The sequence below is a fragment of the Cryptotermes secundus genome, unplaced genomic scaffold (genome assembly GCF_002891405.2).
Source record: "Cryptotermes secundus unplaced genomic scaffold, Csec_1.0 scaffold47, whole genome shotgun sequence".
NCBI classification, from domain to species: Eukaryota; Metazoa; Arthropoda; class Insecta; order Blattodea; family Kalotermitidae; genus Cryptotermes; species Cryptotermes secundus.
Genome location: NW_019721002.1, coordinates 2,530,948 through 2,550,635, shown reverse-complemented (window position 1 = coordinate 2,550,635; position 19,688 = coordinate 2,530,948). Strand labels below are relative to the sequence as shown.

The 19,688-nt window shown below is 40.8% G+C and overlaps 1 protein-coding gene across 1 annotated transcript in view; it reads left to right on the top strand.

Moving 5' to 3' along the window:
* LOC111874239 (ER degradation-enhancing alpha-mannosidase-like protein 3) overlaps nt 1-18,807 on the top strand; it is a 31,211-nt gene extending 12,404 nt beyond the window's left edge. The window contains exons 8-19 of the mRNA XM_023869565.2: nt 880-1,083; nt 3,182-3,307; nt 3,911-4,015; nt 5,559-5,746; nt 7,113-7,272; nt 8,209-8,382; nt 9,534-9,632; nt 11,424-11,624; nt 12,374-12,493; nt 14,104-14,344; nt 15,457-15,590; nt 17,012-18,807. Coding sequence (XP_023725333.1) covers nt 880-1,083; nt 3,182-3,307; nt 3,911-4,015; nt 5,559-5,746; nt 7,113-7,272; nt 8,209-8,382; nt 9,534-9,632; nt 11,424-11,624; nt 12,374-12,493; nt 14,104-14,344; nt 15,457-15,590; nt 17,012-17,572 — 2,313 coding nt within the window. The 3' untranslated portion in view covers nt 17,573-18,807. The remainder of the gene's footprint in view (nt 1-879; nt 1,084-3,181; nt 3,308-3,910; nt 4,016-5,558; nt 5,747-7,112; nt 7,273-8,208; nt 8,383-9,533; nt 9,633-11,423; nt 11,625-12,373; nt 12,494-14,103; nt 14,345-15,456; nt 15,591-17,011) is intronic.
* Nucleotides 18,808-19,688: the final 881 nt, after the last annotated feature.

The window sequence follows — 19,688 nt, the reverse complement described above, 5'->3', positions numbered from 1 at the left end:
AAATTAAATTCTGATGTCTATAACATGAATACTAGACAAAAATATAACTTCCACCTACCCTCATCAACTTTATCAGTATATCAAAAAGGAGTCTACTTTACTGGCATAAAAGTGTTCAACAATCTGCCACAAAGTATTAAAAACTTGGGCAATGATACTAAAAAGTTTAAATCAGAGTTAAAGAATTATCTACATGCTCATTCCTTCTACTCTTTAGATGAATACTTCAATGTAAATAGAGAATGATGTAAAATTAAGTTATATTAATTTTTAAGCTAAAATTGCGTGTACTTGTTCTGTATCCAAAGGTACTAACCTGCTTAGGATTTATAGAATGTAAATAAATTCAATTCAATTCTGGGAGTAATAATCTTACCTTCTGGTAAAATGAGAATCCCCTGAAGACGACACAAGTACCAGAAGTACCAGAAATCTGGTGTACAGGTATCTGCTGGCTTAAACAAGATAGTGACTTACACAAATTTGTATTATCAGGATTTACATGGCCTAGTTTTATTTAATTCTTTAGTGAAGTTATCATTGAAGTTATTTATAGGATTTGAGGTTCTCACAGTGGAGCCTGTGAAGAGTTCTGTCTTCTGAGATGTGGTGCCATGTAAATATTGTGTGAACTGACGTTTCAGAGGGACTTATCGCCTCCATCTTCATGGTAGAAAAATCTGCGAGCGAGGAACAAACATGAGCAGGTTCATTGCTTGCAATTATTTTTTACCCTGAAGAGGAAAGCTACATGATCCTCCAAAACATTGATTTACACAAGATATACATGACACCACATCCCAGAAAACAGCACTCTTCATAGTCACTGCTGTGAAAACCTCAGTTCTTACAAATTAAAGGTTGTGCATGACTTTACAGGAAAAAGCTCATCGGGCCATGGATGAGCTGTGGAAAATCAGACATCGGAGCTCAGATCTGATGGGCACTGTTCTGAACATTCATTCAGGTGACTGGGTACGAAGGGACTCTGGTGTGGGTGCAGGCATTGACTCCTACTATGAATATTGCCTGAAGGCTTACATCCTGCTTGGTGATGAACGTTACCTTGGCCGCTTCAATAAGGTGTGTTGGGTGATATGCTGAGTTATGTTCAGACTTCATTGGCTGTGCATCACATATTTACTAGGGGCATTCAGAAATGATTGACACTAAATGTTTTTTTTCAGAGTAACCATTTATTGGAACAAAATACATACAGATTATATTAGAGGTATTCCCCACCAATGTCTATGCACCTTTGCCATCCATCTGGCAGTTTCCATATTTGCACAACAAACCATTCTTAGGGGGTATCTCAGCGCCATTGCTGGACAACTGCCTGAAGCTCGTCATTGGATGTGAACATCTTACCCTGCATGACTTGGTGCTGTTTCCCTACATATGGCTGCTAACCTCATGTGAATGTGTGAAGGAGCCACTCCTTCCCTCCAGAGAAACCACACAGTCCGCCATTGCCTGTGATTGTCTGCTTCCATGTTGTCTGAGCACTGTCCATGACTGCACCTGCACACCGCCATGAATGACGCAGCACTGTTTGACCTGTGCACAGTAGCAACGTCATCTCATGGCCATAGGTGGCACTACAGTATGTCTTCCCGCATACACTGGCTCGTATTTGATGCTGATACTTTTCCAGAGTTATGGAGGGAGTGTCAATCATTTTTGAATGACCTAAATATGATGGCAAATGTGGGATCCAGCCAGTGGTGTTTTGCGTTATTGCAGTGTCCCATGTATGCAGTCCTGCTGGCTGAATGCTGCATTTTTTCAGTACCTTTACACCCATGTTAAAATATGTGTGCCAGCCTGTAGAGATGGGGTCTTACTCTATTGTCTGTGCATTGAACATGCCCTGTCTCGCCAGGCGTAGCAATGCATTGTTTAAAATATAAAACCCATTGCTATTGAGTGCTGCAGTCGCAGGAGATCTAAGTCCGGCCAATGAACGCTAAAATTAATTGTGTGTGAACAAGTCTCAAATTTTCGAGATACATTCTAGAAATAATCTCAACATCAACTCAGACTAAAATTTTTAAACTTATTTCAATTCTTGAACTTCAAGAATTTTGTGATGAGTGCTTTCATATTGCACATTTGTGACTTGAGAAGTAACACACAACATTGAACTATGGAAGTCATTATATTATATACATGTAGAAGTGTTCTAAATATCGGGGGAAGCAAGAAGGCAGTATTTACAAATTTCAGTATTAGTATATGTGAATTAGACAGATGCTAGAAAATGTTGAAACCTTTCCAGCAGTTGTTGCATGTAAGATATGAGGATATGAGATGTGCTATGAAGAATTCTGTCTTCTCCAAAACATCGGTTCACACAAGATCTACATGGTGCCACATCCTAGAAGAAGGAACTCTTCAACCTGTTCATATCAGAAGTATGTAATGATTAGTGTGAAACTAAGAATCTCTTTAAACCCTTGTGTAATTATGTAGTTTTCTTGTGGTTTGAATCTTTGAATTTCACTGTTAATTTTATCTGGAGGCATGATTAAAATCTGGAACTCATGTTATGTGATACTGATGAAGCTGGAATTCAGTGCATGGTCTTGCTGTTTGTCATCTGCCTCCAGGTGGGTTTGTGTTGACCTCTCTAGTCTCTCTGACTTAGGCAAGGGTGAAAAACAATTTCATAGATGGCAACACCCATGTGATGGGGTCTGGCATCTCAGAGTTGGGGTGGTGTTGCTGCTGCTGATGATGAGCGTCAGCAGAGGGCCCTACAGTCTTCACATTGGCTCCATCCAACAGAGGGGAGCCTGGTATCACTTACATTCTCCACGTTCTTTCTTTAATAAATGTTTCAGTCTGTAAGCAGAAAAATTATGCATAGATGTGACCAGCTGCTGATCTCCGAATCCTCCGAAAGGCCCTGAAACAACTGCTTCACTTTTTGAGCACATTCAATGCCCAGGGCTGTGACATCATGTAGATTGGTAGACAGGTACCAACATTCTAAGCAACCTGCTGCCTCTTTCTTCAGGGTGAGACAGTGGGTCCCTTGTAGACATCACCCATCGTCATATCTCAGAAGACTGCAACTATCTGGGGCTGCATTTATGTTGCAGTGCACGTAGTACTTTAGTGAACTTATGGTATGGCTTTCTGTCTCTGCATTGTTGTCCTTGTGTTACATGTGCAGCATTACTCTGCTGTGATGAAGTACATCAGCCAGGGCCCCATGCTGATCGATGTCCACATGCACCGTCCGCACACTAATTCCCGCAACTTCATGGATGCCCTCCTTGCATTCTGGCCTGGCCTGCAGGTGAAAATATTGCTTATTCTGCTGTGCATGTTCTCAGATGTTGTTATAGCCACAGAATCTAGTAACATATTCCATCAGAGTTTGAAAATTTGTTTGTTAAAGTGTAGTTTCATTATTCAGATGGAATTGAGTGAACACCTAAAATGGATTGCAGACATTGTACAGTATTTTGATGTACCAGTATAATGTACTTGCTATCTTAATTTTCTGTGTCTTTTCATTCATTTAAATACTGTCTAGGAATTGGGTTCCTACATCGCAGAAAATGCAATTTATCTCCATTACAAAGACCAAGTGGTTATTTGTGTTTAGGTTAATAGTAGCTGTTTATTCTGAGAATCATATGAAACAAATCAGTACACTGCTTGAACAAAATACAGAGTTTCTTAATGTTAAAGTAGGTGATACATATAGTTACCACTGTGGTTTAAAAAGTTAATTTTATACCTGGAGGCCAGCAAATAAAAATAATGACATTCTGGACGCTGTGGTGTTAATTGAAGTGACTGAAGTTTAGAGTTAGTGATATGATTTACAAGGCAGTGCCTTTCTTCATAAGGTGTAGGTTTTATTGATATAGAAGGGAATGTTGACATGCTGCAGGTGTTGAAAGGGGACATCAAGCCTGCAGTGGAGACACATGAAATGTTGTACCAGGTGATGCAGCGTCACACCTTCATTCCAGAGGCCTTCACTACTGACTTCCAGGTATGATCAAGAGTGCTGTTAGTCTCCTGTTCAGTTGGTTGCTGGTGCTCATTCCTTCAGAGTAAAGCATTGCAGCACGAAGTCAGGACCAGTCCCAGATATATTCATAGCAAACTTTGTCCACTGGACCTTCTTGAGATTTATTGGACCAACCCCAAATGTACTCACTTCAGATTTGTCATTTTTGTCTTTGTGCTAGTCTTGAATATGCTTGTGTTATACTTATCTGAACATTAGAATTTTTTATGCCTGCTCAAAGAATTCAAGCTGGAGAGACATTAACCCTTTTTGCAGGTAAAATCAAGAGAATAGCAAAGAAAAAATGGCAGTTTATTTAGATAAGCTTGTTAAGAACACCTTGTTGGTATTCAACCGCTCACCTCCGACTAGTGACAAAATTAGGCGAGAATAACACCCCCCCCCCCATACTTTCTATTGTGTGGTGCTTGACATAAGGAAAATGTACTGTTTGATGTTACTTGACACCTGTGATTCGATGCAGTTTCATATCTTCTGTTGATTTGGATGGGGAGTTGTTGCATGGTACTGTCACTGGACTTGATTATGTTGAGTGACAGGATGGTTGCTGAATGATGAATTGGAAAGGGTTTGGTGCTGTCCTGGCATATGCCTGGAGGGACTGAGGAAAGCCACAGTAAATCTTAGTCAAGATGCCTGGTGTCCCAACTGTGATTCAAACTGAAGTGACTAGCAAACTCCATGGAGTTGAGTCCTTCTTGAGGAGCCACTAGTTGTGCAGGACATCCCTCAGATACAACACCCAAGCATTGCTTTCAGCCAGTTGGTTTGGTCACCTTGTGTTGATGTTTTGCAAAATTATCAGATCAAGGCACAATGGCCAGCAGCAGACCAGGTTCACGTGAAGCTCTGTGGCAGCAGGGAGGATCTGTCTGTAGTTGACAGTGCATAAGCAATTGCTTGTTAAACTGAATAAGTTATTTAATGATTTCAGTATCAAGACTGTATAGTGTCAGATGATAGGATGACTGATAAATTGGAAAGCATTTGTGGCCTGATTAAGCATTTGCCTGGGGGAACTTTGGGAAACCTCAGAAACCTCAGTCAAGATAGCTGATGTCCCACCCAAGATTCAAACCAGGTGCCTACTGAATGCAAGCCCAGAGCATTACTTCTAAACCACCCAGTCTGGTGACAGACTTCTTGTTGTATGTTGTATTGATTATGTCAGAGTTCTATTGTGTGTGCAAGACAGGTGTGTGTCAGTGAAGAGCACATGAGATTATTTCTGTAATCCTGGTCATAGCTGTGCTCCTGCTAACACTCAGAACTTCATCTGTCTTGGTTCCTATTGCAGAGAGGTTGCTGAAAGTATGTGTATGAGTATGTCCGCACTGAGATTTTACTTGCTGGATCAACCATTTTTCCATGAAAATTTTGTTTTAAACTTATTATGTTTAAAAGTGAAATGAAAGAGACCAGGTGAAAAGCAATTGATGGTCACTGTATATTTTGACTTGTCTGGCTTTTGGCAAACTCCACATAAAATTTAATTTTCTTATAGGTTCACTGGGGACAGCATCCGCTTCGACCAGAGTTTCTGGAATCCACTTATTTCCTTTATCGGGCAACAGGTGACCCATACTATCTGGAAGTGGGGCGTAATGTTCTAAGAAGTCTGCAGAAGTATGCACGTGTACCATGTGGGTATGCAGCTGTCAGAGATGTGCGCACAGGCATACATGAGGACAGGTAAAATGTGTATTTAGTTAAAAGCTTATTGGTGTGAGAAGGATTGCTTCTTAGCTCTTCGTCACTCCTAATGTAGAAATCATAAATTTTCATGTCTTCTGCTCTGTATAACACAGTAGATGAAAGGGGATGTAACATTTATTATCTTTGAATAGAGATTTTAAATCTTTTGTTATTAAGGGTTGTTGGCCATATTCAGATTTGGGGTAACAGTTTGCCATCCTGGAATGGGGGGTTTTAAGTCGTATAGTTTACAGAGTTTTTAGCTCTGCTGGTAATGGTGTTAGCAGTGAAAAGATGAAATATGTAGCCAGCTGGAGTGTGCATATGTACCATCACAGTGATGTGCAGGGCCAGTATAGGTTGAAGTAAGTGATGTGATGCATCACATTTAAATGGCATAGCAAAGGTATAACTTCCATTCAATAAAAATATGCAGCGCATCCTGCCTGGAGTGTGACCACCTATAAAAACAAAACTCTGTAAGATTTGAGGTTTTCACAGTGGTGACTACGAAGAGTGCCGTCTTGTGGGGTGGGTTGCTGTGTAGTTCATGTGTAAACCGACGTTTCTGAGGAAGGTATCACCTCCTCCTTCGGGGTAGAAAATCTGCCAGCGAGGAGCCAGCATGAGCAGGTGGCTGCAGACTGAGTCACCAGTTGAAAACACCCAGCTATATAAGAGCAGGAAGGGAGGGAGAGTGGGCTATATGGAAATCAGTAGAGAGGAGAGGGGAAGGGTCTGTGGAGATGGGCCAGCAGGTAGAAAGACAGAGCCATGTTGGTTGGAAAAAGAGGCAGTGCTACCAGGAGGGCATTAACCCAATAGCCTCGGGGCTAAGCTGCCAAGCGTGCATCAACCCACGTAGCCTTGTAGATCTGTATGGTTTAGTGGGTTCTGTGTAAATATTTTTTGTTTACCATGGAACTAAGTTCAGTTTTATCGTAAAATCTATGTCAGACCAAATATTTCTTGAAGACTACTGTCTTTTGATATGTAATTCCATGTACGCTGATAGATTGTTACCAGCATTTTGGAGCACCCTGTCACCCTCGTCTTTTGGATAGAAGAGTAAGCCAAATGTGGGGAGAGAATGCTACAAATGCAGGGGGACAGAGGATCAGGACCAGGGCTCTGGATGACCAATTCACTAAACCCCAGTCGTCATTTTCTCTCTCCATATATTCACACCACTTTCTTCTTCCCTGTAGATGGAGGCAGCGGGTTGCTTTGGAATATTGGTGTCTGCCTACAGCACATTCCAGATGAATAATTGCCCTAAATGGCCAGAAACTTGACAAATGCAGGTGTAGCACTTGTAAGTCCGTTTGCTGTTAGTCAGTATGTATGTGTGTCCTTTTTTCAGAATGGACTCATTTGTGCTAGCAGAGACTCTTAAGTACCTTTATCTTCTGTTTGCTGATCCAGCAGATCTTGTGCTAGATCTGGATGAGTTTCTGTTTACTACAGAGGCCCATCTTCTTCCGCTGTCACTTGCTCGCAGCTCGAACTATACAGTTGTTACGGTAAGCAACATGACCCAGGTTTGTGCAAAGTTAGAATAACAGAAAGACCAGATCTTATGCTTGAATGAGGGTTGGCATTGTAGTTTCTTCGTGTTCTAGAAATGCCTGCTTGTTGTGTTGTTCGTGCAGTCCTCTGTAATCTTGAAGTGTCATGTTTTGTTGTACCATTAGTACATCTTCTCCTAAAGTTTTCAAAGCCTATGCCAAAGTGTGGGACTTCAACTTAGGTTTAGGTTTGTCATATGTTGGAGCTGTTCCATAACAGTCAAGTTGTTTGATATGTGTGTTTATTCTCTGTAGGAGATCAGGTATTCTTGTCCTTAGGGCCTTACAGTTGTGATTCTCGCTAGACCGAGTGCTGGTCTAGGTAATATAGTTCATAGTGTGACAGGTTTACATGTAATCTGTGGCAGTAGTTGAATTATCTTGGTTAACCTGTGCAATGAAGGAGGGAATGCCGGCCAGTTAGAGCATTAACATTTTCACAGGGAAGCTAGTACGCATATCAGGTGTGGTCTCTTTTCACTGATAGCCAGGGTTTGATTCATGTCAGGGGTAAGAGATTTTTCTCTACTCCACAGTGCCCAGGCCAGTTCTGGGGCCCACCTATTCTTTCTCCATTGGTGACAGGGGGCACTTTGCCGGGGGGTAAAGCAGCTGGGGCATGAAGCTGACCACTGAGCTCCATTTAGTGCTGGTGGAACTAACCTCCACTCCCTTGAAAGTCTTCATGGCGTGGTGCTTAATTAATCACAGGGACAAATTTGTCTTTACTTTACCCTGAAGATAGCAGCAGTGTGGTCCCCTACTGTATTACATGTGGCCATAATTCACTAGACCACAGTATGAATCTTCTTAACTGAGGGCTTCAGTTCTCACATAACATTTTGTCCTTTCAAATCTAAGTTTGGTGTGTGTGTGTGTGTGGCCTTCCAGATCTCAGAACAGCTGGAGATGAGAAGGGGAGAAGCAGACCCAGAATACACACGCTCGTGTCCCAATACCCTGCATTTGTTCCCTGAATCAGTTCGTAGGCCCCTGCGCAACCTTGTGGATGGTATTTGTCCACGGAGACCCACACGGAGAAGATTACATGCTTCTGAGTTCCAGGTGTGTACAGTTGTAACTTATTTTCTTTAGGGGGGGCAGGGGGTGTGTTGTATTTGTATGACTCTGGCCCACATGCTTCACTGTTCTCCTGAGTTGAGTGTCAATTTTCATTTATGAGATTCACTTCATCTTGAAGATAGAGGCTGTTTGTACCTCTGAAACATTGGTGGCTGCCTACAAGACTGCCCCAGAGTCATATTCCAGGAGACTGTAATTGTGTATTCATTCAGTTTAAGCATAACATGGAAAATGGTAGACTGCCACAACATTTGTATTCACTTTTGATCCACCTGCCTTAAAAACTGGCCACTCCTGAAGCAAATTAATAGGAAGGTTTCTCTTGTGTCTTTTTTTTTTTTTGCATTGTCCATACCTTAGTATGTTTTGTCTGTAATGTTTTAGGCATCACACATCCTTACAGTATTGTCTGTGTACATCAACTACACAGAACTTTCCCACCCTTTCCACATCTAACCTCATTCATACCACCTGCTACCTGCATCATAAGATAACCCACAAAAAGGAGACAGTATTCTTATTCTTTTTGTGTGATTTTCTTTCTGGCTTGTTGTAATGTGATGTGTGTGTACTGTGCAGTAAATTCTCCCATTATGTCATCCATAGGGGGTGTGCCAGTTGCATGAGAAAAACACTTACAGAGACCCAATACAGAGTCAAAAGAGCCAATTTTTGCTTTAGTCCCAGCATGGTAATCTTCGTAGGTAACACAGCAAATTGAGGAGTGAAAGATTTTGGATACATATACTGCAAAGTGATCACATATTCAGCTAGCCTCTACTGTAATGGCACCTGTGTGAGTAGGGGTGGGGGTGGAAGTGGATAACACTTCTAGTAGTGGGTGGGAGAACTACTGCATCACAGTTGAACATACATGCATCATGAATTTATTTTTGAATAATTTTAAAAAATGTTAAATTTTCTTTGAAATTTTTGCTGGTTGGACGAGAATTCCAGATAACTGAGATTTTACTGTACTCCATTTGATTGTCCTTGAGGTGGTAACTGGTTAGTGTGAACTGTGTTGCTGAAATATTCTGTTAATGTTGAATCAGTTCTTTGCGGGACATAGTTCCTTTGAGACTGCCTGCTGTTGGTTACAATAACTGAGATTCATAGTTTCCATGTTACAGGCTGGTAATCCTGATCACATGAAAATGGTGAAGGATATGGGCATTTCTATCCTTACTCTACCTGATGGCAGGGTGCAGCTGCTGCACACTTTTTCTAACGTAAGTTCCCACATGACAGTATTTGTAGAACAAGTTGAATGCTGAGGCTGTTTAGTATGCATGCGGCAGTGTATATAAATTGTATATCTCAGTCTTCTGAGAAACATTTGAAGGTAATGATGTCAGCAGCATAGTGTCTGACTGGACTGCTTAGCTTCGGTAGATATGGGAAACTCGAGATCTGCTCCTTGTTCATATTTGGCAGAAATTCTGTTTCAGACTTGTTAATTTTGAACATTGGTGTATGACAATAACATCCATCAACACGGTATTGAAAGTAATGCTGTTGAAATCCAAATCAGGCATGAAAATATTTCAGCATATTCACAGCAGACACTTGTAGAAGTGCAGCTGTCTGTCTGTCCACATGTAACAAGTTGAGAACTTCTGAATGAATTTTCATGAAATTAGGTGCTAGGGAGTTTTATATAATTTGTCAACACATTCCAATTTCTGTAGAGTAGGATAGTCAAGAAGGCTTTATATGAAGACCTATGTGCATGTCTGTATAACTCACTAAATATATACTGCAAAAAATTTGTTACAAACAAAAGTTGTAGAGAAGAATGGACTAATTTCAATTAGTCGTCCAGTTTTTGAGATAATTAACCAAAAGAGTGAATGTACCAAAGTTTTTACATTATGGGCATATGTTTTGTAACTTGTAATTGCTGGCTGCAAATTACTCTGTTAAATGTCCAGTAACAAGTTCTGTTTGTGTTGTGTGAAAATCCACTCACCTTCACAGTATGAGAAGCATAACAGGCTCATGGTTGGAAGGCTGTGTCCCAATTCGTTGGCTCTGATAGTTCATAAAAATTGCATTACACATTACCCTGTATGTGGTTGGGAACCATTAGTCCTGTATTTTGCTAAATATTCATCATATTGCACATTTTGCGGACCTTATCATAATGTATTGTCACATAGTACGTGTCACTGTAGACAGGGTTTGGATTGGTGAATAGATTTATTGACCACTTATACACACAAGTAATTACAGTGCCACCACTAATCTTCACAGTTTATAAATCACCACAGCACCCCCTAAGCTTTTTCCAGCCTGCTGTGTGTTCATGAGCCGTTCCTAACAGTGGAGACTTTTCAGCTTCCACACTTGAAGTCCTCTCTTCACAGCCTCCTTTACAGAACTGACTACTGATTATGCTCCAGACCTCCCTGTTATAACGTTTCGGCATGGACCACATAGAAAACACAGTTCATTTATGTTGTGCGTATTACCTAGCAAAGGCCACTGTTTATAGAGTCCTCACTTAACAGTGGGTCTATACACCATGGTATATTTTCTGTAACCTACCAGGTCTTTGTAAAATTAGCAGTTTTTGAGGAATTTGATGTTAGGTATAGGCTTCATGTAAAGTACATGATGACCAGTACATCCCAAAATTAAATTTGCCCAGTAATTTTAATTTGGGCTACTAAAGTACCAAATTTCTCCAAGATCTATCAGATAGTTCTGAACAAGACCGTGAATAGATCAGCAGAAGGTATGACCAGATTATGCATTCAGTTTACCCATTTGTCTAGAAATGTTGTAAAAAATTCTCCCAGTAATTTAAACAGGATTAAAAGAGGAAATTTTATTCATGTTTCTCAGCATTATTGCTCTTAGGAGTAGAGGTACCATTACACAGAGTTTCACTGAGGTACTGAAAACTGGATTGCTATTGAAAAATGTATTTATTGTTTTCACGTTTTATTAAATTGCAGTCCTAGTGCCAAACAAGATTTATGATGCTGTTTTCTAAGTATAAGCTGTCGGTGTTGCAGGCTCGGACACCAACTGATGCAGAAGAGGGACTGCTTTTCATGCAGGAGATGGTGCAACTGGCGAAGTCACAGTCGCAGCAGCCTGACACACCCCCTCAGGCTGTTGCTTTCACAACGAGGTCTGATGATGGTGAGGATAAGCAGATTGTCCTCACTGCAGGTCCTGCACATTTTGGACATGAGTTGCGTGATGCCGATGAGGTGAGCCTTATTTCCTGCCAAGAATATTTGAATCTCTTGAAGTGTGTGCTACTGGATGTTTTAGCTGCATTTCAGTGAGATTCTCATGGTGCAAGCATGTGATGGATGATCTGGCAGCATGAGATATACTATTGTGAAAGAATTCCTTTCAGTGGTCAAGCATTTATTCTAATAATAATAATAATAATAATATTAAAGTGGGTTTTTTTAAGGTTCTGTGTATTTACCAGAATGGAAGGCAACTTGCAATCTAAGACTGTCCCACCACTAAGAAGCATGTCTGCACATGAAAAGTGTCTTTGTACTGCTGTTGAAGCAAACACGTGAAAGTGTGTCATATATTATACTGAGTAATTTGTTGCCTTGGAAGTCTTTATTTGGTTTCATCAATCAGTCCTGCTCTCTCTACTATCTTCACCATTCCTAAATTCATCGACCCCAATGGAAGAGCCGTCTATGAGGAATTACAGCTTTGGGTTCATAGCTTCAGTGGCGCTTCATGCATACCTTCGGTAGCTTGAGGCTCTTTAACTTCAAGCATTGCTGGCAATATGGTTTGACAGGAATGCATTTCCCACTTGAACCCAAGGTCTAAAAGTAAGGAAAATAGCCACACCTTCTGTTTGGGTGTATACAGTGCATAACAGTGAGTGGATCTCATTAAGCTGTCTTAGATTGGTTTCACTTCAGCAATGGTTAAATCTTTCTAGGGTATGGTAATATGTACAGTATTGAAATATGTCTTGCAGGTAAAAGGTCGTGTAGGTGTGGCGGATCCATTAAGAGTATGCGAAGATGTGCTGAACCCGGAGCATATCAGAGGACGCATTGCTATAGTGGAGCGTGGAGACTGTATGTTTGTTGAGAAGGTGAGAGTGATGTGCGTCAGGTAACGAGGAAGTTACATCCAGAATGCAAGTGAGAATTGTTAACACTTGTTACTCATATGTTATGACATAGGTTCCTATTCTTACATCTCTCATTTCAGTATACTTATCATTACCTAATTGCAATGAAATTCCCATGAAATATTTCTTAATTTCAGGTTTTGCCACATTTAACCTTTGTCGGCCATACATCAGGTTGTAATGGTGGTGCATGTGTGTGGTCCAGGGGGAAGGCATTGAATTTCTTAATACTAATAGAGTTAGCCACAAATTATAATATGGTTCCAAAGACCACAGAACTTGGGAATTTAGATTTGTCTTTCCCAGGCAAAAAATATTAAATTTACTTGCAGTGATACCAAGTCAGTAATCTGTTCATTGAATTCTTTCCGTTTGATGTGTAACTTTGTCTCACATTCTTATCCATTGGTGGAGATTATTGTCACCTGGAATTTGGGACTGTGTAGTCTGGCACTTATTTACCAATGTTACAGAGGAACCTGCTACGCCCCTCTGAAATGTTGGTACTGTCTACCAAACAACACAGTGCCACACCCCATAACTTCAGATGATAATGTGCAGAATGTAAATATCACAAATGCAGTCAGTCAAAGCTTGAAGCTGGCATAATGTGAAACAGTTGACTGCAAATTGTTTAAGATAAACTTTTTTTTTATTGCTAGTGGGGTGGGACTGAGTCCCTTGTACTGCTGCCACTTCTGGCCTATTGTATCAGCCCCAGATGTTAAGTGAGGGTGATTGTGGAGCAATTGGTTGAATGAAGATTGGCAGGGGAAACCGAAGTACTCAGAGAAAACCTGCCCCAATGCCTCTTTGTCCGCCACAAATCCAACTTGACCAGACCCAGGATGGAACCCGGGCTGCCACGATGGGAAATAAGATAAACTTACTGTACTTAGATAACAAATCAATAACTATGGTCATTTTTACAAGTTTTTCTAGAAATTAGAGACTGGAGCCAAGTCCACTCGACTTTGGCTGACAGCCTCTTTCTCCAGGAGTAACAGGACTGGAGCATGAAGCTCACCACTGACATCTAGTGCCAAGCGTTAGAATGTGTTCCACTGTACGCTGTACCTCCTTGTGGACTGATAAAAGCTGCAGGGAGCTCCATTCTGTTGGTGGTAACCCTAATGACCTGTTGTTTTAACCCCTTGAAGACTATTTTAAGGGGCCACCCTTGTACCTATGTTTACATGACAGCAGGTCCATGCTGTTGCAATGTTATTTTATTTTAAGATCTCGCATATAATTCATTTTGTGGTCAGAGAAAGATGCTGGTATTTCTTGATGACAAACAAAATGCTATCACAATCTAAGTGAACTTCATAAACTTGGTAGAGACACAGTTTAGCTGTTTACACAGGGCAGCTAAAGACTGCAGACATGAATGGAACCAAAACTTTTCGTATGTTCAGTAAGATTAACTCTGTTCTTTGTTGAGTGGAAATGTGTAGGTCCCATATGTTGATTGGTTGCAGATCTTTTGAGCACTGGTACATCCTCTGCCATTAGGGTCCTGTGTGCAGTAGTTACACCATTCATAACATCCTAATTGATCTGTGTGACAGGCAAGACGGCTGCAGAAAGCTGGAGCCATTGCAGGCATTGTGATGGACAATACGCCAGGGACATCAGCTGCCACCTCCCCCATGTTTGCCATGTCGGGCGATGGCACTGACGATGTTACCATCCCTGTTGTGTTTCTCTTCTATCAGGATGCTTCTGAACTGATGGATGCTATGTACATCAATCCTGCACTGGAAGTGACTGTCACAGATTTAAGAGCCATACAGCAGAAGCATGAAACAGGTACCACTTGGAAAGCAGTGCCCACAGAAGCTAGAGCAGACAGTTGCATTATGTGTACATTTCAAGTTCCTCTAGATATGAGATCCTAGATACAAGTGGAGTCAGGATAGCTCAGTCAGTATAGTGACCAGGCTACGGACTAGACAGCCAGGGTTTGATTCCTGTTAGGCAGGATGTTTCTCTGTATGCCACAGCATCCAGATTGGCTCTAGGATCCACCCAGACTCATGTCCAATGGTTACCAGGGGCCTTTTCCACAGTGAAAAGGAACCAGGAAGTGAACCTGACCACTCACTTTCATCTAGTACTGAGGTCAAGAATGGTGGAACTATACCTCCACTCCCACATACATCTTCAGGGTGTGGTGCTTAATTAATTAAGCACAGTGAAAACTTTACCAGCTTACCTTTACTTTGCCTCTAGATATGATGTCTGATGTACAATTTGGCTTCTGTTCACCAAGGAAAAAGCATGGAACCCATTTCTGTGGTGGAGCACCCACATGGCAGGTCTGTTACCCCCAGTGGTAAAGTGATCAAAAGAATGGTGGTTAGCATGGGGTTCTGAACCATTGGGGGGTGCTGTTCTGTTGTTCTACATATACCCACAGATTTATCTTCAATAGAAGTGAAGGTTCACATTTGTGGCCAGAGAAATCTACGCATAAGTGAGCTTGGAGATCATATCAGTAACATCTGAATGAGAGAGTAGTGTTGTACCCAGCGCCTCCATATTGCATATGTTGCCATTTTTGAATCCCTGACATGGTTTACTGCATTCTGCCAGATCTTAAAGAGTTGTATTGCTTCTCATATATCAACTAGGAGCACCAGAGACTGTATCGTTTGTGACTTAATTTGTGTTGGTTCTATAGCTGCTTGGGTTGTGTATTGCTAAGTAATTATTGGGAGGGATGTGGCACTCTTGGTAGCTTGTGTTCAGTTGGAGGAACTGAAGGAAATAACAGAATAGCTCATCAGATAAACTGTCCCCGTCTGGGAGGTTCTGAATGAGAGTCGCTGTGCTGATCCATTAGAAGAATGGCAAAAGGGACATGTGCAAGTCAGCACTGTATGTACTCCACAAAATCTTGATATCATTTCTGTTTCCAGCGAAATTGCCTACTGATAAGCTGAAGAGTGACGGTTCGCTGTTGTCATTACAAGAAAAATCACAAGATTCAACACTGGAAAGGCTAAAAGACCCAATCCAGGAGTTCCTCAACAAACAGGATGCTGTAGCAAAGGTTGGAATATTCTGGCTGACTTGTTTCTAGATGACATGTGAGATGGTGACTGTAGAAATGTTAAGATTACTGCCTTCCTGGATGTGATACTGCGTAGTGTGGTAGGTACTGGTGTTTCTGAAGAACCTGTTGCCACCATCTTCAGGCTAGAAGAAGACGGAAGCAGCAGGATCCTCTGAAATGTTGGTACCCATCAGACAACATACCGCAGAAGACTGATCTTAAGTTGCTTCTAGTTTTTGTTAACTGTGTATAATGAATTATGAGACACCTGCATTCACTTTCACTTGTCATCATGTGTGCTGCAACATATTCTCTTATATGTCATAAGCTGAAGTGATGCGTGTTTCAACTGCAAATGGTCATTGTCAGATGGACAGTTTACCTTATGACATACAGGAAAGTACAGATAGGATTCAATCTTATGAGACATGGTCTCTTCTTTTGCATTGACTTATGCATTTATGTATTGGGCGTGTAAGAACTTACAAGGTCTGACAGTAGGTTCGCGAAATCGCCACCATGTGCTTACCATGGCAGTGGTGGACAAGAACCTCAGTATGGTTTGATGATGTTAGTATATCAGTGTTTCACAGCTGTGTTGTTGATCTATGGTAGTTTCTTCTGAGTGGCGTCTGTTATTGTCTGAGTGTGTTTTGGTGTGCTGTCACCAACAACTCGTGGATCTTGCATCATGGCAATGCACCTGCTCACATGGCACTGTCTGTGAGGGAGATTTTAGCTAGTAAACAAATAACTGTGTTTGAACACCCTCCCTGTTCACTGGATCTAGCCCCCAGTGACTTTTTTCTGTTCCTGAAGGTAAAGGAAATATTGAAAGGAAGGCATTTTGATGACATTGATGACATCAGGAATAACACGACTGCAGGTCTAAAGGCCATTCCACAAAACAAGTTCAGAAATTATTTTGAAGGATGGACTAGGCGCTGGCATTGGTGCATAGCTTCCCAAGGGGAGTACTTTGAAGGTGACCACAGTGTTATTCAGCAATGAGGTACTGCGATGAGTTCACAAACATCTTTGTCAGACCACGAATAGATGAAATAGATAGACATTATTTTATTAAATAAATTGAAATAAAGCTATGCATTTTTCTCGCTGGTGTTGCTCACTTCTTGGCTTATTCTGCTCATCAAGGGGATGTTGTCATTGTTATGAATACACAAATAAATATACAAGTATGTTATAAGATTATCATCTGCTGAACCATGATATTTCCAAAACTGTGAGGGTCTGTTTATAGTAAAACCATTTCCTCTAAGAGAATAAATAATGAACCTGAAGATGGCACTATGTTGCTGAAACATGTAGTAAGAAGTGACATATGAAATTGAGTGCACTACAAGACGGCCATTACATACATATCATGGATAAGAGAAACATGTTTGTTTTTTCCTCAGGGAAGTGTAGGTATCCCAGAGGTTATGCAGGCAGATGTAGGCAACCTCCCGGCAGCAGTGGAAAGCAATGCTGACAGTCAGGAGACCATTCACATTTCTCGTCAAGACTCGTCAGCAGCAACACAGCCACCCACAGTGTTCACAAGCAGAGCAGAGGAAGAACGCTGGGTGCAGCTGCTTACTGCATTGGCTGAAGACGAGAACAAGGGAGACGTGGTAGTGCCTGAGTCACTGGTGCGTCTCTACCACCAGATGCTGAGCAAACAGTTTGATGGAAGCAAGAAGGGTTCATCTGCTCGCTTACACGCTACGTGGCTGCTCGCAGAGTTAGTGCAGCTAGCTGCCCCTGTCAAGGCAGGGGAGAGGACTTCTGGTCAGGCTGAAATGGAACAGGAGCAGGTTGCTGTGAAACTGAGCCCACGTAGCAGTGATGATATAGTGCTAGGAACAGCAGAAGAGGACGGCTGTGATAAGGGCAGTGAAGATTGCGTGAGGCTCCGAACTTCTTCAGACAGGGTATGGGAAGACAAGCAGTTAGGACATGGGTCAGATGAACTATGAAAGTTACACAAAATGTGAGGTGAATACTGTCTTCTGTTCAGGTCTGTTTACCTTATGAAACATTTTCTATACTTCATATTCCAAGCTCTCATCCATGTGCTACAATGTTTGTAAGTCATAGTTTCCTAATGACTAGAAAGAATTTGAAGTATTTTTGAAAATTTACTTTTCCTAATTGCAGTTTATCTCAAATATTGTACTGTTGAATGTTTTAATCTCTTTCTGTGAATTTGATTTTACTGTTTTAGTTTCAATCTTGGAATATTCTGCTGGTAAAATGGCATGAAGTGTTTCTTTCGGATGCATTAAAGGGTACTTTAAATGGAATGAGAGTAACGCGTTATGAAGTAAACATACCAAAGTACCAACAACAATTCAGAAAGTCAAAAACATTGGCTTTGGGCCCATAGCCAACAGTGCTTGCTCATCTGCTGGTTTATTAAGGGCATTATAAGTTTTGTGAGAAGTGAGATGTTCTGTGACAGTGATTTTCAACCCATGAATGGAAAATATTTTATTACACATCTCAGTGGGGGGGCAGAACCCCTCATCAGTTAAAATGATGTGGCATTATCTGGATGAAACAGTCCCTAGTGAAGGGACTGGAATAAAAGTTATGTTTGTGTTAAAGAATTGTACCTAAGGATTTTGTGTGAATGAGTAATACAGTTATTTTCTATCAGAATTTACCACTGTGATTGTTGTCATCTTAAAGTCATATAAATATGGTACCTGCTTGCCTAAGTCATTCCAGTTGTCTGGTTATACCAACTTGACCTGTAATTGAATTGTCACACTGGCAGTAGAAATGTCATTGTCATGTATATTGTGAAAGCTGGACAGACTATGTTCTTGTTTGGATGGAGGCAATCCTTATTTACTCAGCAGTATGTAGATTGACACTTCCGTCCTCATCAATTGACACACATTATCAGTGAAGCATATAAAGATGTCATGAAATAGTTGAACCTCTTCACTGCTAAGCTCTGCTATAGTAGTGTTGACACATATGCTTCCTTAGTTGATTCTATAGCTGGATCAGTGCTCGGAGATGAATTTCCATCTGGTGCTGCCAGCTGTGGGAGCACTGAAGAAGCTGCTGGAATGATAAATGAAAAGTGTAAAAAACAAAGCAATGAGGTTTTGCTAGCGGAAAGTTGCGGATTCAAGTCCTGATGAGATCATTGGATTTTTTTTCAATTGACCTAATCCTTCCAGCCACACTAGGCCCTGGGGTTCACTCAGCCTCTAACAGAAATGAGTACCAGGAATTAATTAAATAATTATCCTGGGGAGTAAAGCGTGGCCGGCGCGTAAGGCTGACAACCTTACTGCAATCTTTGAGCCGATTGTCTAGATCAGGAGTCTCCAAACTTTTCGAAATGTGGGCCACATTAGATAATTCAGCACTTTCAACGGGCCGGATAAAATGAGAAATTATAACTCTAGGTATATGAGTTTTATTGAAAGCACAGAATTTCATAAACTAAATACAAAGTACATGAGAATAAATTATCAAATATTAATGACAATAGACAGTAGCAGCAAATGCTCATATTTTCATCACAAATTATATTAAAACAATTAATGTGAATGATGGAACTCTTTTTGCATTCTTAAAATCTGATTAAATTGAGGTTCAAATTTTGAAACGCTAAACACAAGTAGCAACTTTAAATGTTCATCGGATAAATTTACCCTGTATTTCGACTTGATGTACTTCATCTGGGAAAAATTTGTTCACACAGATACGTCGTCCCAAAAATGGAGATAAGTTTACAAGCAAATTTCTTTAAATTTGGAAATTGCTCAGAGTTCAGAAATTTATAAAATTCGATCAAATTTCCTTCCTTATATTTGTCTTTAATATGATAATTTTCCTGAAGTTCAATAATTTCCATTTGAATTTGACGTCTGCAGCATCCCAGTCAAACTGATTATGAAAGAAAGTAATTTCCTGAGCACTAATCCAAATCAGCAAATCATTTCCGAAATTGTTCTTTCAAATCTAAAATGACTAAATTTGCAAACGAGGAAGGAAATTCTGCTTCACCCTTTTAATGCAACTCTGCACAGTATAGCATATGAACAAAGTTACAATTTTTCGCTTGCCTTT